At 46.0% G+C, this 26,675-nt stretch overlaps 2 protein-coding genes across 5 annotated transcripts in view; both read left to right on the top strand.

Moving 5' to 3' along the window:
* The window catches only part of LOC133381741 (zinc finger protein OZF-like), a 38,693-nt gene extending 27,576 nt beyond the window's left edge, over nt 1-11,117 (top strand). The window contains exons 2-4 of one of the 2 annotated variants that reach the window (XM_061621141.1): nt 6,713-6,883; nt 8,441-8,585; nt 9,278-11,117. In XM_061621141.1, coding sequence (XP_061477125.1) covers nt 6,713-6,883; nt 8,441-8,585; nt 9,278-10,623 — 1,662 coding nt within the window. In that variant the 3' untranslated portion in view covers nt 10,624-11,117. Of the gene's footprint in view, nt 1-6,712; nt 6,884-8,440; nt 8,586-9,274 lie in introns of both variants that reach the window. The other variant, XM_061621140.1, reaches the window with a different exon arrangement.
* Nucleotides 11,118-13,807: 2,690 nt separating this feature from the next.
* Nucleotides 13,808-24,041, top strand: LOC133381738 (zinc finger protein 883-like). Of its 3 annotated transcripts, none has more exons than XM_061621128.1 (4): nt 13,832-13,873; nt 15,855-16,031; nt 17,545-17,828; nt 20,357-24,041. In XM_061621128.1, the coding sequence occupies exons 3-4, from the start codon at nt 17,774-17,776 to the stop codon at nt 22,288-22,290; spliced, it is 1,989 nt and encodes a 662-aa protein (XP_061477112.1). In that variant the 5' UTR covers nt 13,832-13,873; nt 15,855-16,031; nt 17,545-17,773; the 3' UTR covers nt 22,291-24,041. The 3 variants fall into 3 exon arrangements, with proteins under 3 accessions (XP_061477111.1, XP_061477112.1, XP_061477110.1); XM_061621126.1 differs by having other exon boundaries at nt 20,354-24,041; XM_061621127.1 differs by lacking the exon at nt 15,855-16,031 and having other exon boundaries at nt 13,808-13,873; nt 20,354-24,041.
* The last annotated feature ends 2,634 nt before the right edge of the window (nt 24,042-26,675 follow it).

Here is a 26,675-nt window from a genome sequence, read left to right as displayed (position 1 = left end):
ATCAAAGGACGTGTCAATACTCTTCGCGTTACATTGCTCTTCTTACCCCCGAGGGGGGGCGGTTCTTCGTTGCCCTAGTCGTTTGACCACCCAGGGTTCCATATATCTATTTACCCATTAAAACTGCGCCAGCAAGACAAGCATATGCATATGAATATAACACCACAAATAAGAGTGAGCCCAATAGAGAATAATTGTTTCCACCAGCCTCCTATTCCTTGAAACCACTCTAAAATAGGATTTAAGAAGGAATCTTCTTCCAAATGCTTAATTCTACTACTTTGCTGATATAAGGCTGCTACACTATGATTGATTACACTCTGTAGCCACTTCCATTGCTCTTCCAAAAGTGTTTACCTTATACATTATGTTAGCCACCCCTCCGCCAGGAAACAGGGCCCAGGCATACTCAGCTGAGCTAAAGATGTCCCTTTGCCATCTGACTTTCCAAGCTCTATAATTCCCCACTAAAAGGCTCTTTAGGGTTTTCTCAAATCTGTGTGGACCCCATAACAATCCCAGAGAACATCTTCCTATCCATCCTGAGGGCAACCATGGCCAGGCCTTTTCTCCACATATCCAATAACTCCCATTAGGGGCTCCCCAGTTAATGCCAGGGCGTAGGGTCCAACTAGTACATATCCAGCCCTGCTCACTATCACTAGGAGTGGGACATGTGTGCACTGCCTGACACCCCCTATTGAAGCCCACTCGCCTCTGTAACCTAGCTTCTGTTCTGCTATGCTTTACTTGTTCCCAACAGACTTCAGGCTGTGGTGGGGCATTTACTCTCAAGGGGGTGATCCATCCTAAACCATCATGTAACTGCTCAAATCCTCCCCTGATCCAGACAGTGGCATTAGACTTATGAGTATCTATTCTAACTGCTCTGGCTTGGGTGGCCCTCACATCAAACCACTTGGGTCCTCCCTCAGTATCTTGTGGGGTGACTACTAACTGTGAGGATTTCTGCAATTATTTGGTTTCATTTAGAGAATCATAAAACGCACACAATAAGCTTTTATTAAAATCCACCACCATTAAAGGAAAACCAACAGCATGATGAAGCATCACTGAGCAAATCCAGCAGTCATATTGGTTTTCCAGCTTGGCCAGGCTATAGCTGAGTTCTACATAGGCGTTGACTTCAGACGCTGTCCAGACCAATGGAATACAGCATAATATCCATAAGCATGCAGTAAGCTGTATCATAACTGAAAGAGGAAGAACAAAGACCTTAATTCTCTCCCTCCCCCCAACCAACTATACACACTCCCACATACTAACAGACACACCATAATAAATCTTAAGCATTCAGCAGCCTTTTTTTTTTAAAGGCAATGCTAAAATCATCGAGGAAGTGCTCTTATCGCACACAGTTACATATACATAGCAACACTGCCAGCATTAAGAAAATTCTTACTCACCAACCAGCATACAGTTTCATGCGCATAACTTCTCACCCCCCAGACCATGTGGTTGCCCACATGGCTGTTCCCTAACGTTGGTTTCAGGAGGTTCCAGTTCAAGCTGATTTCTGTGGCCACAGGCAGGGTGCCAGGATTCCTCTCCAGGAACAGCTGTGTCTCCTTGGCAGTACGCAACAGGTCTTCTGTTGAAGAGGCCATCCAGGAATCTCTTCTGCTGCTAAGCCAACGATTTCCAGCAGCTGTGCCCACACGTGCCCCCCTGCTTTCTGAAGGGAAGGAGGATTCACAAGCCGCTCCATGGGTGACCCCCTAGGAGCCCTCTCTGACTGAGTAGATGGCTGGCTTCTTCCGGGTTTCTTCCTTTCCAGTGCTTCCAATCCGACCTGACTGTCAGCAGTTTGATTTGCTGTTTCAGACCGCTGGTTCTTTCGATTAGGGCAGCTGCTGTTGGAGGGTAGATCCAAGCCACTCCTTCCTCTTCTGCCCATTTCTTTACTTCTTTACTCTTCGCCCAGGGGCTTATGTGGACATGCAGGGACACTCTTGTCTCACCTGTGATCACTGCCCAAACAGCACACCATTCCACCCCCTGACTCGGCTGACCTTGCTCTTCTTTCCAAGAGAGGGTTTGGTCTTCTGGCTGGTAGGCAACAGCCGCTCCCTGCTGCAAGCCAGTGTCCTGTGAGTCTTTATCGGGCGGAATCTTCTTTACAATTAGCTGGCCCAACCCTCCCAGGTTGGCAGCAAGAAATTGCTTTTGCTCTTTTCCACAAATAATCAGGGGCTCAAACAAATGTAGACAACCCTCCCTTGCCTTTTAACCTTCACAGGGCGCGGGGTGCTTGTTACGGCTGGAATGCGCCCAGGCACTGCCCCCATCATAGGACTTGCTTCTCCCTTTCTGGGATCATCATGGTGCATCCCAGGGGCCATGTCACTGGGGAATCTTAACTCACTCATCTCTGCAGACACTGGGAGCTCTGCATGGACTTGAACTCCCATCTGCTTCTTCCCTTTCGCAGCTGGCACACACGGAACGAAGGGCTTCTCTTTTGGCACGGTCTCTGTAATAGGAGCACACAGAATGCAAAGGTCTGGTGGGCATGCCCCTCCCTCTCCCTGCTCTGTTTCTCTAGCACACAGAGTGAAAAGAGCCGGCAGCAGCTGCCCATCTCCCACACATTCCTTCTCCGGTATTTGCTCACACAGAACAGAGGAATTCATCAGCAGTATCCCCTCTTCAGCCCCTACTTGAGCTTGCTCTAAAGTTTCTTCCTTTACCAGGGGGTTTGCTTCCAGCTCTCCACAGTCCTCCCCCTGGCAGGCTCTGGCATACTCACAGCTTCTTCTTCCTCCATTACTGACGGCAACTCTTCGCAGTCCACGCCCTCCAGCCGCTCATTCACCATCTGGGCCTCTTTAGCCACCCCAGTCTGGGTGCTCTGCAGCTGGACGTCTGGGTCACTTTTGATCTCTTGCTGTAGCTGCACAGATAAGGCTGCCACCTCACAGGGGGTCTCTTCTTCAAATATCTCTCCCCTTTGCTGCCAGGGTTCCGGCAGGACTCCCATCTCCTCATACAGGGCTTCCTCTTTCTTCAACACTTGGGGCTTGACTTCCAGCTCTTTGCTGTCCTGCCCCCCGGGCTTGACTTCCAGCTCTTTGCTGTCCTGCCCCCCGGCAGGCTCCAGGATGAACACAGTTTCTTTTTCATCTTCCTCGGCTGCTGACTGCCACTCTTCATAGTCTTCTCCCTCCAGCTGCCCATTCTGGGTGCCCTGCAGCTGGACTCCTGGGCCACTCTTGCCCCCTTGCAGCAGTTGATCAGGCAGGGCGTTTTCTTCCTCATACGGGGTCTCCTTTTCCTCTCCAGAGACTCTCTTTTCCTGGCACTCTCCCTTCTCTTAGAGAGGATTTTCTGAGAAGCAGAAAGCAGAGAGTAGGAATAAATGGACAGTTCTCCCAATGGAGGGCTGTAGAAAGTGGAGTCCCTCAAGGATCGGTATTGGGACCTGTACTTTTCAACTTGTTCATTAATGACCTAGAATTAGGAGTGAGCAGTGAAGTGGCCAAGTTTGCTGACGACACTAAATTGTTCAGGGTTGTTAAAAGAAAAAGGGATTGCGAAGAGCTCCAAAAAGACCTCTCCAAACTGAGTGAATGGGCAGAAAAATGGCAAATGCAATTCAATATAAACAAGTGTAAAATTATGCATATTGGAGCAAAAAATCTTAATTTCACATATACGCTCATGGGGTCTGAACTGGCGGTGACCGACCAGGAGAGAGACCTCGGGGTTGTAGTGGACAGCATGATGAAAATGTCGACCCAGTGTGCGGCAGCTGTGAAAAAGGCAAATTCCATGCTAGCGATAACTAGGAAAGGTATTGAAAATAAAACAGCCGATATCATAATGCCGTTGTATAAATCTATGGTGCGGCCGCATTTGGAATACTGTGTACAGTTCTGGTCGCCTCATCTCAAAAAGGATATTCTAGAGTTGGAAAAGGTTCAGAAGAGGGCAACCAGAATGATCAAGGGGATGGAGCGACTCCCTTACGAGGAAAGGTTGCAGCATTTGGGGCTTTTTAGTTTAGAAAAAAGGCGGGTCAGAGGAGACATGATAGAAGTGTATAAAATTATGCATGGCATTGAGAAAGTGGATAGAGAAAAGTTCTTCTCCCTCTCTCATAATACTAGAACTCGTGGACATTCAAAGAAGCTGAATGTTGGAAGATTCAGGACAGACAAAAGGAAGTACTTCTTTACTCAGCGCATAGTTAAAATATGGAATTTGCTCCCACAAGATGCAGTAATGGCCACCAGCTTGGACGGCTTTAAAAGAAGATTAGACAAATTCATGGAGGACAGGGCTATCAATGGCTACTAGCTGTGATGGCTGTGCTCTGCCACCCTAGTCAGAGGCAGCATGCTTCTGAAAACCAGTTGCCAGAAGCCTCAGGAGGGGAGAGTGTTCTTGCACTCGGGTCCTGCTTGCGGGCTTCCCCCAGGCACCTGGTTGGCCACTGTGAGAACAGGATGCTGGACTAGATGGGCCACTGGCCTGATCCAGCAGGCTCTTCTTATGTTCTTATGTTCTTATGTTCTTATGATTAGCTGCCGTCTCACCTTCCCCCTCTCCCTGTTCTTCAGTTTCCAGAGAGGTGATGATGCTATGCACTTTGGCATGCTTCAGGCATTTCTTCTGGGCTCGGCGAATTAGCCTTCCTGCCCATTTTTCAGCTCTCCACCACAGGTTCCGTACCCTGCTCTTCTTCCTAGCTGGTGTGCAATCTTCCTGTGCTTCATTAGTGGCAAGACTGTCCTGCAACGTTTCCCTAGTCAGGACTCTGATATCTCTTTCTTTTCCTAGCTCATCCTCGAGCTTTCCTGCCTTTAACTTCCATTCCAGCTCCTGTTGCCCGGCACCTCGCACAGCTGTCGGCAAAAGCCAAGCTAGAGTTCCTGCACGCTGTTTTTCCCTAGCTGACCACTTTTCCAGCCTCAAGGACTCAACAGCTGTCACCAGACCAGCTGGTGTGCAGTCCTTCTCTATTTCTGGCCAAGCCATCTGTCCCATCAGTACAGATATCTTCTTGGCCACTGGTCCCCACATTTCATGTTGCGGCCAGCCCAGAAGGCGATTTTGCACTTCGACTTCCGTTACTTCCTCTTTCCCCCTGAGTCTAAACATACTCACGTCTAGTAACCCTGCTCGCTGCGCCAATTGTGTACCTCCAGGTTGTTTTTGGGTTACCAGAGATGAGATGCAGACAAGAGATTTGCTTACAAAGAGTTAAAATTTATTGAGTAACTTACAGCATACAGCCAAGTATTCCCAATAAAAGTGGAACAGCCGCACAGCCCTGCAGAAGCTAGTGTCAGACTGAACACCCATACTGGGCACAAGAAACATTTTTATAGTATTGAAGCTAGCATGTGGCATTGGCATGATTACATACAATGCTGCCAGGGTTACATACACAAATGATATTTTTCATGCATTGAACATTACAGCATAACACCGATAATTGGTTATTTGACCTTCTCACAGGACATCTTCAAAAGCCAACTAATTGCTAGAAAACTATATGGAAACACCCGGGCACCCATCCTTAACACACTATATGCCTACTATATCTTCACTTCTATCTCTGCTAACAAGCAGTTGCTATACTATCTTTCTTTTGACCGTCCTTTGACTCGTCCACCTGGCTGCACTAACAAGCAACTGCTCATTAACCGTCCCTTGACCCATCGACCTACTTTTGGAATATAACCTAGGCTTAAGCCAACTATGAAACACCTTGCTGATAACATATTCTTGAATATATGCCTAATTGGGCTCCTTTGATGCCTCTCTAACTAACAAGGTACATTCCCAGCATTATACTGGGCAGGTCATCATGCCCTTTCCTAGGTTAGGTTTTCAGATGATTATGGGGTGCAGGGGCCTGAAAGGGGAATACAAGCCTTCAGGCTCACTAGCAAATACATACTGAATATATGCTTAACATAAGGCTATAATATCTTGCTATAGGCCTCTACTTGCTTGCTGGAAATAACAGACTGTACAGGGTATACATGTCCACAGGGACCCAGGTTCAAATCCCTGCTCAGGAGCGAAATTGAAGTGGTGTCCTGGGCCTAGTGACAGTGTTGGTGTGAAGACAAAAGGAGGGGGGGGACAAATTATGTTTCCTACTGAGAGCTCATTAGAGGAAGGCCTCTGTAGAAACATAAAAAAATGGATAAAAATATAATAAGTAGACCAACTTATTGCCTCAGTCACTCAACCCTGTGTGGTGAGTGAGTTTCCTGTTAAGCTTTCCACCTTGTGCACCATCTGTCCAAGTTGGAGCAGCGTTCTGTAACCTGGTGCCCTCCAGGTATGGTTGGACTGCAACTCCCATCAGCCCCAGACAACATGGCCGAACGCCAGGGATGATGGTAGTTATACTCCAGAACATCTAAAGCAGGTGTGAGGAACCTTTGGCCCTCCAGATGTTGCTGAACTGCAACTCCCATCATTCTTCACCATTGACCATACTTGCTGGGGCTGATGGGAGTTGTGGTTCAAAAACATCTAAAGGTTAACTCAGATTATACAAGAGGATGGTACCAATGCATCCTGCTGATTTTGACCTGGATGTATTGCAAGTAGTTCTTCATATGCTTTTCATTGCCCAGTGAGCTGAACCAGACTGAATGCATTCAAACCTCTGAAACCCAAATTTGCATGAAGGATGAAATCCCTCCCATCCGCTGTCTCTCCCCTGCAGGCCCTTGAGAGCTGCTCCCTACAAAACGTGCCTCGTGGCGAAAGGTGTGGGAGTCCCAGAGGTGGCCTAGTTTACTCCTCCCTCTCGGGCAGCACCATGGCCTCAGAGGCACCGTCCGGATCGTCTCTTCTCTGGGATAGAGTGGAAAGAGCAGCCGGGCAGCCCCGTCAGGTAAGGGGAGGATCATTGGGGGAGAGTCGGAGGGGACAGCTGGGGTGGATCTCCCTGAGCGTTGTGGGGAGGGCTGTCAGGACCCTTCTGTCAGGATCCCACCTCAGGCCACCACCTGCTAGGATCCCGCCTGTGGCTACCACCTTGTCACTGTCCCACCTCAGGGTCCTGGTTTTTAAATGGTTCTCTCACAGGCTCTAGCAAAGATCTCTCAAGATCCCACTGCTAGGCAGCACCACCAGTCACTCTCAGTAATTCAATATTGCCTTGAGGATGTGCCTTAGTCTCCTCCAGGCCTATTGATACTTTGTGTCTGGGTGCACTTGCAGGCCACAACCCCCCTGTATCTTTGTGCCTATAAAGAATACAGCCCTGGATTGCTCTGGATACCTGATGATGTCACACGACCTCTTCACCGCTGCCACCATTGATACTGTTTCTCCACCTTGGTATATGCCCTGCCCACCTTTCTGGTCTGTGTAAACCCAGCCAAGGATCAGGCGTTAGGTAAACCAAGAAATATTTGTTTATATACACAGGAATAACAGGATTACTTATATGGTTTCATCAGATGCGTAACTCTTTATGTTTCTAGTCGTCAATAACCTGTCTCACTACCAGCCTAATCTAATCCAACCCACAATACCAACTCCAACCCACTCCAACCAACAGAACCTCCCTTTCAACTGTCATCCTCTCATTTATATCTTCAGACACTCAAACGCTCAGCCAATCATAATACAAAATTCTCCAGCATTCCAGCCCATGTACTCCCCCCTCTCACTTACCATATACACTCTAATAAACCCGCACTTACCATATTTACAGTCATATATATACAGGAACATCACAAGGGCTCTGGGAGAATACTACTTCTGAGGCTGTATAAGGAGAGCCTGCCTGATCAGGCCAATAGCCCGTCTGTTCCAGCAGCCGGTTCTTGCAGTGGCTGACCAGATGCCTGTGGGAAGCCTGCAAGGAGGACCTGAACACACGAGCACTCTCCCCACGTGATTCGGTGACACGTGTCTGGCAGAATTTGTGTGTACACACGTGACTCTTAAAATACACTCTTGGAGAGGTGGGATCTTGCTCGAGAGTCAATCAAGCACTGCCCTGCAATTGTGTTTGAGAAGTCTAAAATCCAGAAATACTCAGACCCACAAAAGCTAAATAAAGAGTAACTATGCTAAGGAAATGCAAAGAAAAAGAAGATGGAGCAGGTCCAATGGTGTGAAACGAAAGTGAAACTCTTTCTGTGATTAAACCCATGTCATGAAATGAGAGGGGGTCAAGAAGGGAGTCATCCCAGCATGCCCCACTGGTCAGGCTATTAGTCCGATATGAACCAAAGTGTAGCTGTCAAGTGTCCTGCTCTGTTGCCATTCCCAGCATACTGCCTCTGGCAGCGGAGGCAATGCATTGCCATTGTAGCTCGTAGCCACTGATGTCCTGATCCTCCATGGATTTGTCCAATCCTCTTTGAAAGATATTCACTTTTTAGGATGGGCGAATGGTGCATGTTGGAGAAACTGCCTCTTCTCCTTCTTTTTCCAGGATCTGTTGCCCTTCCAGGGTCTGGTGACCTTTGAAGAGATGGCTGTGTATTTCACAGAGGAGGAATGGGCCCTGCTGGATCCTGGCCAAAGAGCTCTGCACAGGGAAGTCATAGAGGAGAATTATGAGATGGTGGCCTCTCTCGGTAAGGACACTCTCCCCCCTTGACTGATGAATGTTGAAGATATGAATTTAGTACCTGTGCCATTTAACCTGCAGGGATGCTGTCATGGAAATGAGTGCCTGGGTCCTGGATATTTGGGGAGGGACTGCAGCTCATGGGGAGAACACCTGCTTTGCATGTAGAAGATCCCAGGTTCAGTCCCTGGCTGCTCCAACAGGGGTGAAATGATCTGGTAGAAGGTGCTGGGAAATGTATTCAGGATATCCGAACTTGCTTGGTTCCTATATTTCTGTCTGGCTGCCTCTTTTGACTGCAGTTCAATTATTAGGAACCAAGGAGAAGTGAGCTGTGCTCAGTTTGTCCTCTTCTGCAGACTTGCTGCCCTCCTCTTCCTCCTCACCCCACTGCTTATTGCATATTATTTTAGAAATGCATATCACGGTTGTATGGCAGTAGGAGGAAGACCCAGACCAATCTGGGCTTAGTGACATCGAGTGTTATATGGACCTGAAAGGAATTTATGTTGCTGTGTGAGACTGTAGGATATTCAGGTACTCTTGGTTTCATCTGGGCATGCAAAGATAAAAGGGGGAGAATTATGGAGATGCAAAAATTTAGAAGCAGATAATTGGGCTTAATCTATGATGAAATGCTTTGGTTTTGCCTTGAAATTCCAATGTGTTTTTTCCCCCGACCCTCTTCCCCCTCAGCAGGTGATGGACAGAAGAATGACAATTATGGAGAACCGCTGATGGTGCCACTGGAAATAGCCAAGAGTGAGGGTCAAAAGGAGATCTTTGGAAATCACAGGAGACCAAAAACGTCTGAAAGAAATCAGTCAAAGAATGGGAGCAAGAAAGCCTCTACTTCTCATACTTTTCATCAAAGAACACACACCAGAGAAAAACCATTTCAATGCATGGAGTGTGGAAAGAGCTTCACTCGGAATTATCACTTTACTTTACATCTCAGAACCCACACAGGGGAGAAACTCTTTAAATGCAGGGAGTGTGGAAAGTGCTTCAGTAGGAAAGATTGCTGTACTTTACATGAAAGGAAGCACACAGGTGAGAAACTCTTTAAATGCAGGGAGTGTGGAAAGAGCTTCAGTGTAAAGAATAACCTTACTTCACATCAAAGAAGCCACATAGGGGAGAAACTATTTAAATGTGTGGAGTGTGGAAAGAGCTTCAGTCAGAGCAGTAAACTTACTTTACATCACAGAAAACACACAGGTGAGAAACCATTTAAATGCAGGGAGTGTGGCAAGTGCTTCAGTCAGAATTATAACCTTACTACACATGAACGAACCCACACAGCGGTGAAACCATTTAAATGCATGGAGTGTGGCAAGAGCTTTAGTCAGAGCAGTAAACTTAGTTTACATCAGAGAAAACACACAGGGGAGAAACTGTTTAAATGCATGGAGTGTGGCAAGAGCTTCAGTGTAAAGAATAACCTTACTTCACACCAAAGAACCCACACAGGGGAGAAGCCATTTAAATGTGTGGAGTGTGGCAAGAGCTTCAGTGTAAAGAATAACCTTACTTCACGCCAAAGAACCCACACAGGGGAGAAGTCATTTAAATGCATGGAGTGTGGAAAGAGCTTCAGTTGGAGCAGTAAACTTACTTTACATCACAGAATCTATACAGGGGAGAAACCGTTTAAATGCAGGGAGTATGGAAAGTGCTTTCGTCAGAATGGTCAACTTACATTACATCAAAGAACGCACACGGAGAAACCATTTAAATGCATGGAGTGTGGCAAGAGCTTCAGTCAGAGCAGTAAACTTACTTTACATCAGAGAAAACACACAGGCGAGAAACCATTTAAATGCAGGGAGTGTGGCAAGTGCTTCAGTCAGAATTGTAACCTTACTACACATGAACGAACCCACACAGGGGGAAATCATTTAAATGCATGGAGTGTGGCAAGAGCTTCAGTCAGAGCAGTAAACTTAGTTTACATCAGAGAAAACACAGGGGAGAAACTGTTTAAATGCATGGAGTGTGGCAAGTGCTTCAGTCAGAATTGTAACCTTACTGCACATGAATGAACCCACACAGGGGAGAAACCATTTAAATGCAGGGAGTGTGGCAAGTGCTTCAGTCAGAATAGTCACCTTACAGTACATGAAAGAACCCACACAGGGGAGAAACCATTTAAATGCAGTGAGTGTGGAAGGAGCTTCAGTCAGAATGGTCACCTTACAATACATGAAAGAACCCACAAGGGAGAAACCATATAAATGCATGGAGTATGGAAAGCACTTCCGTCAGAGCAGTAGCCTAACTTCATTTTTTTAAATGCAGGGAGTGTGGAAACAGCTTCAAGGTAAGCAGTCGCCTTGCATTACACCACAGAACACACGCGGGAGAAACCATTTAAATGCAGGGAGTATGGAAAGAACTTCAATGTGAGCCGTACTCGTCATCTTGCAGGCTACACAGATTAAAGCCCTATACAGGTTGGGACCAAGATGCCCAAAAGATTATCTCACCTGTTATATATGCAGCCAATCACTGAAGTCTGCAAAAGTTGGCCTCTTACGCATACCATCTCATCAGGAGGTCCACTCTGTATGGTATAGAAACCTAGCCTTTTGTGTGGTGGCTGTGACTATATATGAATAGAAACATAAAGAGTAACACAATATATGAAACCATATGCTTGTTAAATAATTTTTTTCTTGGTTTACCTAACGCCTGATCCTTGGCTGGGGCTTTCACAGACCAGAAGGGTGGGCAGGGTATTTACCAAGGTGGAGAAACAATATCAAATGGTGGCAGCGGTGAAGAGAGAGTGTAACATCATCAGGTATCCAGAGCAACCCAGGGCTGTATACTTTATAGGCACAAAGATACAGGGGGGTTGTGGCCTGCAAGTGCACCCAGACACAAAGTAACAATAAGCCAGAAGAAGACTAAGGCAAAGTCTCGAGGCAATATTGTGAAATGGAGTAGCTGGTGGTGCTGCCTAGCAGTAGGATCTTGCGAGATCTGTGCTAGAGCGAGTGAGAGAACCATTTAAAAACCAGGTGCCTGAGGTGGGATCCTGGCAGGGGGTGGCCTGAGGTCGGATCCAGACGGAAGGGCCTGACAGTGGCATCTACCTTTTTGAACCTCTTCCTGTTACATATCAGCCAGGTGTTGTCTCTTTTCTTTGTGGTGCCTATTGAAGACCTTTTTCAACAAACCGCTTTTAAAAAATGGAAATGGACTGCCTTCAGCTTGATCCCTACTATGAACAGGGTTTTCATAGTAGGCGGTATTCAGAGGGGGTTTACCATTGCCTCCCTCTGAGGTGAGTCCTCTCCACCTAGCTAGGGCCTGCTCAGCTTGCTACAGCTACACAAGCCAGCCCCTTCCTTGTCTGCAACCGCCAGCTGGGGGGCAACTGGGCTCCTTGGGATTATGCAGCTTGCCCACGGCTGCACAGGTGGCAGGGCATGTCACCCCTGAGGCACTCGTTGTGGGGGTGATCTTTAGCTGGCCCTTGACCCCCAGGAGACACGAGCGGGGGATTTGAACTCACAGACTCTGGACTCCCAGCCAGGCTCTTCTCCCTACTGTAGGACAGATCTTTATCCCTGTCTCTATGGGTTTTGAAAATGTTTTTGATTGTTTATATTTATTTATTTATTTATTTATTTCATTTTTAAACCGCCCATAGCGAATAGCTCTCTGGGCGGTGCACAAAACAAGATTAAAATACAATATTACAATAAAATCAGCAACAAGAAAAAAAAAAATTAAATGAAACACATTGAACATTAAAATGCCTGGGAGTATAGCCAGGTCTTAACCTGGCGCCTAAAAGAAAGTACCGAAGGCGCCAGGCGTATCTCCACAGGTAGGCTGTTCCACAGTTCGGGGGCCACCACAGAAAAGGCCCTAGATCTAACAACATTCCTCCGGGCATCCTGATGAGTTGGTTTGCATATGAGATACTTTAAGGGAAGCGATTTATAAATGAAAACAAATAATGCTAATCCTTGTTTGTAATGGCCACTTTACCAAGTGTTTTCATTCACTAATAGGCAAAAAACCATAAGGTTTAAGAACATACCTATAGCCCACAGATATTTTTATCAAACTTTAAAAAGCAGGGAAATTGGGCAGCTATAGTGAATGCACCAGGGGAGCAGGACACCTGACCTCTCTGAGATATTGTACTGCCCTACAAATTTGACAAAATGCAAACACAATTTGGGTTGTTCTTTCACAGTCCAATCCACTTCCTGCGTAGCTTGGAAGAATTTGGTAACATGTGCCTCTGAGCATATGGTGAGTGGTGGCAACACCTGCAATCAGCCCAAATAATAGAAAGATATGTGCTGTGCTGTGCTGATCTTGTTTTAGCAGGGAGGAAGCAACGTTATTAAGACAGTTGATATAGTTCAGATGGTCACTTTAAATATGTCCAGGCACAAGCTAACATCCTTCTCCCTCCCTCTCTTGCGAAATTAAAGTGGGCAGTTATGCATCCCCCCCCCAAAATAGGATAAGAGACATTTGTATAAAAGTTGTGAATGCTGACTTAGAATCATAGAACCATGAAATACTAGAGTTGGAAGGGGCCTCTAAGGCCATCAAGTCCAACCCCCTGCTCAATGCAGGAATCCAAATTGTTGGAGAGCCCATCACCTCCCTAGGTCATTGGTTCCATTGTCGTACCGCTCTAACAGTTAGGAAGTTTTTCCTGATGTTCAGTCGAAAACTGGCTTCCTGCAAGTCCTACAATCCGGGATGATCGAGAAGAAATCATTTCCTTTAGAAATAACTCCTTTAGAAGCTCCTTTGGAAATAACTCGCAGCAGCTTACCATCCTTAAACATTTTAATGAAAGTACCATTTAAAAGTAACCACATATCATTAAGATTAAAATGTAACCACATATCATTTAAAAGTAATCATTAAAATGTAACCATATATCATTGTGAGAAGAAGACTCTTCTCAGTAGCTAACACTCCCTTTTACGCTTATTAGCTTAGGGACATCTGTTGCGGGAGAAGGTATTGACAAGGATCTCATCCTCAACCCTGCAGTAAAACAAAAAGGCAGAGTAGCGTGTGTGTTGGGGGGAGGAAAGGAAATCTTTGGCTTGCAGTTGTGGGCTGGGAGGAGAAAGAAGCCGCTCAGTCCTCCGATGGGTTAAGGAACTGAGCTCTGGTTCCTAGAGAGGCAAGAAGTCTTAATCACAAGGAGTGGGGGGGAGGGAGAGAGTATTAAAAGGGGAATGTGGGTCCTCTATTCGTGTTCCAGGAAGAGAAGTAAGCCACGTGGAGGAGGCAAAGGAGAAAAAGGTGCAACATATGGGGGCGGGAGAGAAGGAGGCTTTTCTTTTGTTGGAGGGATGGGGATTGAGGGGGAAATGATGGGAGAGGCCCCGTCCCCTCTGGGAATCCATAGAAATTGGGGGGCTGAGCCTTACAGTCCAGCTGCAAAGTGTGGCCAAAACGGTTTCCACTGAAGCTGCCCCCCGCACCCTCTTGGCAGGTCAGCCCAGTGCCCCCCCAGAATGAAACACAGTTCAGGCAGGGGGAAAGGGGGAGCTCTTGATGCAGAGGAAACAGCCTTGTTGGGGGGCGCATTGGAGGATAGGGGTTTGCTGTGCTCCCTTTCTGCCCCAGAGCTGGAGGGAGAGCCCCTTTTGGATTTCCTAAACTGGAAGACGGGCTGGTCAGTTTCCCTCCTGCCAGTCAAGGAAGATGGAGAGAGGAATCTGAAACTGACCAGGCTCTGAATGGGCTTCTAGAAGCTTTCATGGCAGAGGATGGAGGAAATGGGTGAATAAATGCCTCCTCCTCAGCTGGGCTCCAGGGGAAGGGGCTTCTCCAGACATCCCCTTGGGAGTTTGCTGGAGGGGGAGATCGAACCCCCTTGGGGTGGATCTCAGCTTCCCTTGCAGGATTGGCCCAACGGAGGGGTGCTGGGGGTCTGTCTCTCCTGGTGCGGCCAGCCTCGCTCTTGCCTTGGTAACATCCGCATCGGCAGAAAGGCTTCATACTGCTGTAGGGGTCCAAAGTACCACACACACACGGCCTCATTTGGAATACTGTATATAGTTTTGGTCGCCTCACCTTGGAAGGGATATTGTAGACCTGGAAAAGGTTCAGAAAAGGGCAACTAACATGATCAAGGGGATGGAGTGGCTCCCCTAGGAGGAAAGTTTGCAGCATTTGTGTTTTTTTTAATCTAGAGAAAAGGGAAGTCAGAGGCAACAAGGTAGAAGTGAATAAAATTACGCATGGCATTTAATTTTATTTTTTAGTTCCTTTTAAAAAATTGATTAAATTTATATCCTAGCCTTCTTCCCAGAAAGACCCTGGGGTGGCAAACAAGAACACTAAAAACACTTTAAAACATCTTAAAAACAAAGGACTTTAAAACATATAAAACATCTGTAAAAACATCATTTTAAAAAAACTTTAAAAACATCTTTTAAAGCAAGACTTTGACGCAGACTGGGATACGATCTCTACTTAAAAGGCTTGTTGAAAGAGGAAGGTCTTCAGTAGGCACCAAAAAGATAACAGAGATGACGCCTGTCTAATATTTAAGGGTAGGGAGTTCAGGGTAGGTGCCACCATGCTAATGGACCTCCGGATAAGGTGGTATCTGCAGGAGGCCCTCACCTGCAGAGTGCAGTGAAGACTGGGATGGGGGAGAGAGAGTCTCTTCCTCCTCCATTTTGGGTGGCCTTGTAGGGAGAGCTTCTGCAATGCGGGAGAGTCTACCTTTCCCAAGGTAGGGTGTGTGTGTGTGTGGACTCTGTAGGAGAGAAGCCCTCCCAGGAAAGGGACTTTTCCAGATGGGGGATACATGTGGACCCCCCCCAGTTCAGCCCAAAGGGAGCCATGAGGAGTAAGGCAGCTGCTGATTGGGAAAAGAGGGCGCTGAGAAGAGAATGCAGGAGACCCCCCCCCCTTCCCCAAGGTGCATCATCCCAAGGGTGAGGCTCCCTTTGGGGAAGGGCCCCCGGCTCCTTAGTGGCAGAGCAGTTGCTTTGCATGCAGAAGTTCCCCAAAGGCGGCAGCCTCTCCAGGGAGCCTTGGCTGCGAGAGACCCTTGCCTGAAAACCCCTGGGGAGGCCCTGCAACTTGGTGTCGGCATTGCTGAGCTAGATGGGCCGGTGGCCCGACTCGGCATAAAAAAGCTAGATGATGATGCTTCTAGAGGGTCTCTGGGTGCAGGGAAGAAGCTCAGTGAAGCACATACTCTGTACATTAGGAGATTCTGATATTTATTTATATTTATATATCTGTTTATTTTGGGGTCTTAAAGGTGCTTGAGAACTCGGAGACCCTCTAAGTGGTGGCCAAATTCCCTCAGCCGGATTCATTCACAACCCACCCCAGCTACTGAGGACAATCTGCCTCTGACCTGCCCCAAAGCTCCTCCGGTTGTACTTCTGGCGGCTCGGACAGGTTTTAAAAACCCGTTTTGAGCAACATACTACTGGTAAGACCTTTGCGCAGGGCAGATTTCTTAACCTAACTCTGCCAGATAACGGCCCGTTCTTCGCTGATGAGAATGTCCAGCCAATCAGAGCCTTTAGTTTATCAGGCTAATCAGAATGCATTTACGTGATCCAGGCCCCCCTATAAACCTCTCTGCCCTCCTCCCCACTTTCAAAGCCTGTGCCCCAGCAGGTACCACTCAACAGGCCTGCAACATAGTTAAGAGCACGAGGCCTTGTATTCCGACAGTTACCGTCTGACATCAAGAGAGGGCACAGAAATCATTTCCGAAGCACAAAACACAAGAGGCGTGTTCACACATTACACTGAACACAGGTGCAAGCTGTCTCTGCACAGGTACAAGTGTTTGTGTGAAAGAGTGTGTACCTCATGATTTCAACAGCTCTGCTATTGTGCGCACAGGTGCAAGGATTGTATACTTACTAAATGTAATGTGTGAACACCCCTAAGCAGACAGACATATACACAGCATTTCTCCACTGAGGGCTCACTACCCCTTCTCATCCAGCCAAGCCAAGTTCATGGCTTTTGGGGGTCATTTTAAGGGCATGGCTGGATTTAAATGATTTCTCTTATTATATAAACAAGGCGGAGGCATCTTCGGTGTGTTGTGATTGACTTACTTGTTTATGATTTATTTTTATTTTTTCTATATATGTTTTATTTACTTACTAGAACAAAAGACCTCTAAGCAGTTTCCAATATGCAGTATTTAAAAAGTCATTAAAAATGCTAATAAAGCAAACATTAAAAACAAGTTACATAAATAGCAAAATTTACTTTGATTTGTGTGCTGCATTTCCAAAAGTGTGTCTCCAACACAGTTCACAGCCCAAGAAGAGTTATACGAGAACTGGATATTACTGACGAAAGCATCACGGTCATCTAGTTCCAATTCATTTCAAAACATACTACGGCTGTTCCAGTTCATTCCACTTAGACAAACTTCCTAACTTTTAAAAATCCTTTATCAATCCTTAACACGCAATATCAGGTGATATTATTTATCAGTTACTAAAATGCATAAGGCCAGAGTCTGATTCAGGCACAATAAACCTTTCCAGCCCAGTCTGATATTAATATACAATATAATATAATCCACGGACAGTTCCTTAAAAGTGCCATGCGTAGGGAATAGCAGGCAGTTTTCTTACAGCTGTTGATATTAAAAAGTGCTAGATGCAGAAGGGTCAAATCCATCTTGCAAGTATTGAATGATCCCAAAATATTAGTATTAAATCATTTTAAAAATATAGTATTAGAGAACGATTTGGGAGTATTTCGAAGTGCAAAAATAAGCATTGTAAAAGTTAACAGCGTGGGGGGGGGGGGGAGGAAGGGGATTATTGTTGCTCCAGATGAACGTATCTGGGATATTGCAATGTTTTCAAAATGTACATATTTCTGAAGAGAAAATGATGGACAAATGAATAGACTTTTTTTCAAAGGTTCTAGGCACTGTTTATTATGATTTTTCCCGTGGTTTTTTCCAGGCCTTCACATCTCTGGGTTTGAACCTGGGACCTTCTGCATGCAAAGCAGATGTTCTACTGACTGAGCCATGGACCTTCCCCGTGTGCAGGAGTTAGAGGAGCTTCATCTTACCTCCTCTTGCCCACTTGGGGGGGAGATATAGAACGGGGTTGCTGAGGAAAGCCTGGATCAGTCAGAAGATACTAGCCTGTCTGCTTGCTCCAAACCTGATCTGATCTCCTCTCCTAGATGGAGGATCCATTTCTCAAAGGTCTCAAGAAAGGATCTGCAAGCAGCTGCTCAGGTATGTGGTGGGACCCTTTGCTGCTTAGGGATTGAGGGTCTTCCTTGGAGGGCTGGTGGGTGTGATGCGTCCTTCCCTGGCTCTCCCTGTCAGGTTCCTACCTGCTCGTGGTTACTGCCTGTCTCTAGGCACCACCAGGGACTCCACCAGTCCGGACCGCTCTCTCTTATGATTTCTCTCCCCGCTCTAGCACAGATCTCAACAGATCCCCCTGCTAGGCAACCACCAGTAACGTCCCAATACTAGTATTCCCAGAGACTCTGAATACTGGTATTGTTATTCTCTTCACCGCTGCCACCATTTGTTACAGTTCCCCTTCAGCCTTGGTCATTACCTTACCCTCCCTTCTGGTCTGTGAAACCCCAGCCAAGGATCAGGCCTTTGGTAAACCAAATTAAGTATTTATTACAGATAACAAAGCTAACAAGATTAACAAGATTTCTTCTTAAGGCACATAAGCATATGGTTTTACTCAATACTAATCCGAACTCCACCTCCCTCCTGGCAAACAACTCTCTAAACCCCACCAAGCAATCCACTCTTTCTCTTCTCCCCCCAGATTCCACAATTCACCACCTCACATTCCCCCAGATTTACCTGTCATCCTTTCATTTATACTGTCAGCCATTTTAAACATTCAGCCAATCATCAAGCATTCTATTGCCCATTCACTCCCCCTCCTCTTTCACTACTTACCATGTATACTCTAAACAACCAGCACTTACCATATATACACTAATATATAGGAACATCACAGTGGGCTCCTTGCGTTCTCACTCAGGACTGGCTTGGCCCAATGGGCTGCGAATTTGTGCCCGTTTGGAGATCACACAGCATATCCCTCATGCTGGGTTTCTTTGTTCACAAATTTTATACGGGGTGTAAACGCTGAATCAGTCGCACCCTCCACTAGCCTGAACAGGTCAAAGGCCCAGAGTCACCTCAGAATTAATGCCCCTCCTAGGATTTCCCCCTTTGCTGGAACAGGGAGGAAGGTGGCAAGCATTTAAAGATGTTTTGTTTTAATATGTTTTAAAGTCTGTTTTTATGATGTTTTAGAGTGTTTTTAGTGCTTTTGTTTGCCGCCCTGGGCTCCTGCTGGGAGAAAGGGTGGGATATAAATCTAATTAATAATAATAATAATAATGATAATAGTGTCCCCCACCTGAAAGGGGACAGAATGGGAGGAAGACCAGAGCGCAGAGTGTTCAGCAACATGGTGCTGGAATCAGAGTATGAGAGTTTAAGGAAGATTTCTCACTGATGCCTCCTGCTGCGTCAAACTTACTGGGCCATGTTGGACTTGGATGGGTCCAGCTGCTCTGTTAGCTTGAGCCAAATGAAAAGGAAAAACTGAGCTCATCTGCATCCACCTTAGTGTAGTGATGCTACCAGGCATACCTCCCTGGGGAGAACATTCTACAAACGGAGCCACCACGAAGAAGGCCATTTTTGTGTGTGTCACTCCACCTCCCTCAGAAGGGGCACACAGAAAAGGGTCTCAGATGACATACACGGGGTCTGAGTAGGTTCACCTGGGGAGAAGATATCTGGGGAGATATTGGGGTCCTGAGCCACATAAAGCTTTGTAGGTCAAAACCTGCAGTCTGAACTGGGCCCAGCAATGAAGTGGTAGCCAATCCGGTCGTGCCAGGATTGGTGTTATGTGTGCAGACTGTGTTGCCCCAATCCAGCATATTTTGTAGCGCTTAAGAAACATAGCTGATGTGGCCCCCATCGCAGCCCTACAAAACCCACGTAGGTGTGTTATTTTCAGAAGAGGCTGTCCCATGTTGCACCTGACCTGGCTGAGTGGGCTGGCGTATGTTTTGGCACAGGTACCTTGAGTGATTCGTAGGCTAAATTCATGCAAGCCTTAATCTGTCTAGTCTAGTGGTATAGTTGTTCAGGGTCTCAGAGAGGCTTGGAGCCCTTACTCTTTTGGGGAGCAGGGTCCGTATGTCTCCAGCATCCTATGAGCCAATCAGCATGAAAGGGGAGTGCGTTAGCCATTGAGAAGAGTCTTCTAACATGCTTCCTTGCCCTTTCCTGCTGATTGGAGCCAATCAGAGTGAAGGGAGGTGAGTCGGCCACTGAGAAGATTCTTCTCAGTAGCTAACACTCCCCTTTCATGCTTATTGGCTCCTAGGGACGTCTATTGTTGTGAGAGAAGGCATGAACAAGGTTCTCAATGTTAACCATACAGCAAAAAAAGGGGGAGGGACATGGCTGTGACTGTCATGAAGGGACCCTGCACTTCTGAATTTGCCACTACACTACTGGTCTAGGCAGCAGTGGACTTGTTACTTTCCTTCCCAAGGCATTAGTGGTTGTTTTGTATGTTCTCATGAATGGCAAGTGTGGTGTGCGAATGTTTTAATATTGTAATGTCTTTATGTATTTAAAGACATTGTAGGTCATTTGGAGACCTCTATGTGACAAGTGACTAACAAGTCTAATAAGCAAATCTCACTGCATTTGTAACTGGGATTGCATCCTTTATTTGGATTTTCTCTTAATTCTAGCAGGTGAGGGACAGGACAGTCATCATTCTCGGGAGCCATATCGGGTCTCATCAGAAATAGCCGAGGGTGAAGTGAAGGAAGAAACCTTGGGAGATCAAGAGTTAACAAGAAGTCAGGAGGAAAGCCAAGCGGAGAATGGGAGGAATAAAGCCACTCTTACCCAGGCCGATAACTCCTGTCAAATCCCAGTCCACAAAAACCATCAGAAGAGGAATAGGAAGCATGAGTGTCCTTCATGTGGCAAAATATTCGAGAGTAAATCTCACCTTCACTCACACTGTAGAATCCACACGGGGGATATTCCCCGCATGATTCTTTTCCGCATTCCCTGTGGAAAGAGTTTCAGTCAGATTTCACATATTGCTTCACATCAGAGAATTCACACAGAAGAGAAACCACATAAATGTGTGGAGTGTGGGAAGACCTTCAGTCAGAGTTCACACCTTAGTTTACATCAGCGAGTCCACACAGGAGAAAAAATATTTAAATGCTTGGATTGTGGAAAGAGCTTTATCCATAGCTCTAGCCTTACTTCACATCAAAGACTTCACACAGGGGTGAAACCGTATACCTGCTTTGAGTGTGGAAAGAGTTTCAAGCATAGCTCAAAACTTAGTTCACATAGCAGAATCCACACAGGAGAGAAACCATTTATATGCATGGAGTGCGGGAAGAGATTCCGTCTTCGCACACAGCTTGCTGTACATCAGAGAACCCACACAGGGGAGAAACCATATAAATGCTTGGAGTGTGGGAAGAGCTTCAGTCAGAGTTCGCACCTTAATTTGCATCAGCGAGTCCACACAGGAGAAAAAATATTTAAATGCTTGGAATGTGGAAAGAGCTTTAGTAAGAGGACAGCCCTCACTAAACATTGTAGAATTCACATGGCAGGGAGAGTGTATGATTGCATGGAGTGTGGGGAAAAATTCAGTGAGAACAGGCTTCTTATTTCACATCAAAGAATTCACACAGGAGAAAAACCATATAGATGTGTGGAATGTGGAAAGAGCTTTAGCCATAGCTCTAGCCTTACTTCACATCAAAGACTTCACACAGGGGTGAAACCATATAACTGCTTTGAGTGTGGAAAGAGTTTCAGGCTTAGCTCAGAACTTAGTTCACATAGCAGAATCCACACAGGAGAGAAACCATATAAATGTTTGGAATGTGGAAGGACGTTCGCCCACAGCGCGTCCCTTACTTCACATAAGAGAACTCACACAGGGGAGAAACCATATAAATGCTTGGAATGTGGAAAGAGCTTCAGTCAGAGTTCACATCTTTCTTCACATCAGAGGACTCACACAGGGGAGAAACCATATAAATGCTGGGAGTGTGGAAAGAGCTTCAGTCAGAGTTCACAGCTTACTGTGCATCGGCGGATCCACACAGGAGAGAAACCATATAGATGTTTGGAATGTGGAAGGACGTTCGCCCACAGCGCGTCCCTTACTTCACATAAGAGAACTCACACAGGGGAGAAACCATATAAATGCTTAGAATGTGGAAAGAGCTTCAGTCAGAGGTCACATCTTTCTTCCCATCAGAGGACTCACACTGGCAAGAAACCATATAAATGCTGGGAGTGTGGAAAGAGCTTCAGTCAGAGTTCACACCTTACAGTGCATCAGCGGATCCACACAGGGGAGAAACCATATAAATGCACGACATGTGGGAAGAGCTTCAGTAATAAGACATGCCTTACTTGTCATCACAGAATCCACACAGGGGAGAAGCCGTATAAGTGCTTTGAGTGTGGAAAGAGCTTCAGTCAGAGTACAAGCCTTAGTACGCATCAAAAGATGCACAGAGGGGAAAAGAATACGTGCTTTGAATGTGGAAAGAGCATCAGTTGTAGCTCAAGTCTTACTTCTCTTCAGAAAATCCACACAGGAGAGAAACCATATAAATGCTTGGAGTGTGGAAAGCTTTAGGTGGAGTACACACTTTACTTCTCATCAAAAAATCCATACAGGAGAGAAACCATATAAGTGCTTGGAGTGTGGAAAGAGCTTTAGGTGGACTACAAACTTTACTTCTCATCAGAAAATCCACACCAGCAGAGAAACCATATAAATGCTTGTAGTGTGGGAAGAGCTTTTGATGGAAAACATACTTCATCTCACATCAAAGAATCCATATGGAGGAGCCACTATAAAAATATCACACTAGATTATAAGTATCCATATTTCTTGCAGAACTTCAAGGAATTCACAAAGGATAAAACAGCATCCCTCTTCCAGCCAGCAGCAAAACTCTGACCTCTTTCTTCTTTGGGTGGCTCACTGAAGAAACACATTTCAGCCCTCAAAGGCCATTATGGAAGCATATTCACCCAGCGGTAGTAACGTGACTGGCCTTTAGCAAGCAAAGAAGCAAGTCTCCAAATATAGCTAGCAGCCCTGAACTGTACTTACGTTTAGTGCAGCAACATTTAGAATCCTGTCTGCCATTCTTGTCACTTCTCAAAGAAGACTTCATGAAGCTAAGAAAGGCACAGAAATGGACTTCTGGAACTACAAAGAGCCTGGAGTCCATTCACGGTTGGAGCATGTTCACTCTGAGGAGATGCTGACCCGTTTGTGTTTTCTGGAGGTGGGGGGATCTAGAGGTTCCCAACCACTGTTAGAGGAACACCGTAACTCAATGTAACCTGTTGAAAATGGTTGGCAAGCTTTGAATACAGACAAAAAGGAGGACTAATATTTTCACATTCTGTATATGTAATGTTTTTGAATGTGGTTAGCAATAATGCATTTATTTTGCTTTCTCCTTGGGTAATAGATGGATTAAGCGAGAGGAGAATTTCTTTATGCATTACAAAGGGGATCACTGGAATAATGCAGTTCTCTGCTTTGCAAATTCAACAAGGCTAATATTTCTGAGCTTTTAAAACATTAAGATGTTCAAGGGCTTCTAAACACGAGTGCTTTCTTTGCTCAGCAGAGGGATCCATAGGTAAACTCTTAGAATACCTCCTTCTGTTTAAAGGGTGCCCTTTGAACCATACACATCTTCAGGATAAAACCTGGGTAGGATATTACAGTGAAGTGTCTGCCTTATGTTACATGTCTGTTGGTGTAGTTCCCTTTCAGTGGAATGGTGGGATATATACATATATAACACTGTATATTGTTTCTCAACTTCTGGAGGAGGAGGCCAGACATCTTGACTTGGATTCCAACCTATTATTAGTTGCAGGCAGAAGTAAGGGCAGCTAGTTAAGATTAGCATCACCGGAGTGTGTTTACCAGCTCAAGTGTGTCTTCATACAATGAGCAAAAGTGTGGGGATCCGTGGTCGAACTGGATGATCTCGAAGGAGGGGGGGAAATCAAGTTCCACAGATGTTTTCAATTTGCTAATTTTAACAAGCTTTGAGACGTACAAACTTGTCATGACACCCTTCAAGGACCAAATATGAAAGCGCAGACAGAAGTGGGACATCCGTGTCTTAGGGTCAGGGCAGAATCAAATCAACAGATGTTTCTCTTTTGCGAACTGGATTTCGTGTTCATCCCAAAGTGAAGAAAATGTACTTTTTAACAGTTGTGTTTTTTTAAATTAGATTTTAAATGTTTATATACAGAAAGACCAAAAAAAGCCACTACAATAAACAGAAAGAAAGAAACGTACAATAAGCGATTGTGTTCCAGTGTATATGGGGAGGGGGTCATGGGACTGGAAAGGCTTTGAGGCAAAGGACTGGTCCCTCCGGGCAGAAGGACATGCAGCTCAGTCTGCACAGAAAGACTCTGCTCAGAAAAAGGAGCTAGCTGAACTCAGCAGCATTACAAGGCCAGATTTGGACCATTGCTTTGCTTATTGTGAAGATTAATACTCCTCCGTTCAATCAAAAGTTTCTCAAGGGGCTAAACACGCAACAGGTAATAAACGCACCTCCAACTTTCTTAAGTGTGGGTGTGCATGCACAGGTGGCAAATTCCTAACTCTCCACACACACCCCAGGCATCTTTCACGGGCTGGCAGAGCCACCTATCCGTCAATCACCTGATGTCATGACTTCAGGTGATAGATACCTGACAAAGTTCAAAGGCGGACACTGACTGAACAACCTCCTTTGGAGACACGCTTTCAGCACCAACCAGCTGGCTGGAGGCTAAAGGGAGTCTCTCTGAGGTCTCTTCAGGGGCCAAAAAACTGAGCATTTTTTTCCCTGCCACAGAAGAAACTGTTTGGATTCTTCCTGCTGTGATGGTGCTTCTGCTTCGGACGTCTTGTAAGGACGGATCTTTTTTCCAGGTTTTCTCTGCCCCATAAGATTGGACCTTGTTACTGCCTCATTTCTGTTTTTGGGGTGCTGTTTTTATGTTTGGACACCGCTTAGAGATTTTAACCATTAAGCAGCCTAGAAATGCTTTTAATTAAACAAACGTAGGTGGGATCAGGCCAGGAGTTCCACCCACCCCACCCCCAATTGCAGAGCTCCAAGATGGCAGAAAGAGGAATTGAGTCCCAGATGCATTGCACTTGCCTAAGCTTGCATTTGCATGCATTAGTTAGGACTTGTGGGGGAGGGGTTTTTTATGTCGTTCCAACTGGAAAAAATGTTTTCTCAAATTAATACTGCCTCCATCTCTAAATGAGCGACATGCAGAAGGAGAGTTGCCTGGTCGCTTATTTTTCTCCTTGAGGGAACTGTTTCCCCTCCCCCCAAACTCACTACAACGGCAGTGGTAGACCCGGGACACTAATTGTGCCGATGGTGGTTACTTCAGATTGGGGAATACAAAAAAATAACAAACCACGTGTCCTCCAAAATATCAGCAGAAAAGACTTGCGCCATGATTCGTGTACCAACGGACCACCCTAGAGCCCTCACACTCCACAAACGTCCAGTTGCACAACGGGTCTGCCTCTGCGTTCTAAAGAATAGATGCATTTGAAACATTCGGTCAGCAGCAGCAGAGAAAAGGATAGGAGAGGGCACGGCTGTGACTATCCTGCACTTCTGAATTTGCCACTACACAACTGATTGTTGGAATGTGGACTCTCTAGGTGGGGAACATTTTTTCCCCTGACTGATAGGTGCTGAAGGTATGACGTTAGTATTTCTATGATTTATTCCATTTCTGCAGGGAAGCTGTTATGGGGCCGGGTGCCTGGGCCAGGTGCCCTGGAGCTTTAGGGAGGGAGATCAGTAGCTCACTGGGAGAGCACCTCCTTGCAGACCGAAGATCCCAGTTCCCATCCCTGCAGCCTTCAGCTGCTTCAAGGCCAAAAGCTTTACCTTGCAGCGGGAGAGGGCAGGTGCCCCCAAACCACAGCAGAATACGTTTTCCTGCCAATTCATTATTTGTATAGCCAGTGGCAGAGAGAAATGGGGAGGGGGGTCTCCCCTTAAAAAAAGTCCCCATGTCTCTCTCACACACACCTGAAATTAAAATAGTGCTGAAATCTGTAGCTCACCGGCTACATCAAAATTGGTAGGATGTTCTCCAGACAAATATGTTTAGGGTGGGAGCATTGGTGTGAAGATTATTTCTCATTCAGAAATCTAACTTGTGGGGAAAAGCCTCTCCCTTAATGTACATTACCCTTTCTGTCTCTCTCTCACACAAACGAAGGCAAAATGCCAGTTATTACAAGCCTGTAGACTTCCTCCTCAACAGGATCATCTCCAAGAATTTTAAAAGATAATAATGCTTGGGAAAACAGAAGGGAGTAGAAAAAGACGAAGGCCAAACAAGAGATGGACTGATTCCATAGAGGAAGGCACAGACCTGAACTTACAAGATCCGAACAGGGTGATTCATGACAGATGCTCTTGGAGGTAGCAGATTCACAGGGTTGCCATAAATCGTAATCGATTTGGAGGCACATAACAACAACAATCATATGGGGACATTACGCCATAGAGTGATTTCGTTCTTTAATAATATTTTTTTTTTAAAAAAAAAAGTTGATGCAAACGTTTACACACACACCCAGGCTGAGATTTTAACTGAAGCCAGAATGTAACTGGACTGCCTTCAAGTCGATCCCATGGGTTTTCATGGTGCCGGTATTCAGAGGGAGTTTACCATTGCCTAGAACTTACAACTTTGCTGAATTCAGTCTGACCAACAAAAATGAGAGTGCTGATGTGTTACATCACAGGGAGGAGAAACTTAGTCTTTATTTGCGTCGAAACAGGGTGACGTCAGAGCGCTGAGAGACGTCAATGGAGTTGAGTGTTTCTGAAGCTCTCAGCAAAGGCCCTTTAGGCTGTGCAGGGGGGAGGGACCCCCTGCTGCAAACTGCCCCCCCATCCCTTGCAGGTGCTGCCCCAACAGAACAGCGTGGGGGGGTAGAGGAGG

This window comes from Rhineura floridana, chromosome 3, assembly GCF_030035675.1.
Source record: "Rhineura floridana isolate rRhiFlo1 chromosome 3, rRhiFlo1.hap2, whole genome shotgun sequence".
Classification (NCBI taxonomy): Eukaryota; Metazoa; Chordata; class Lepidosauria; order Squamata; family Rhineuridae; genus Rhineura; species Rhineura floridana.
This window is presented reverse-complemented; position numbering and strand designations above follow the sequence as displayed.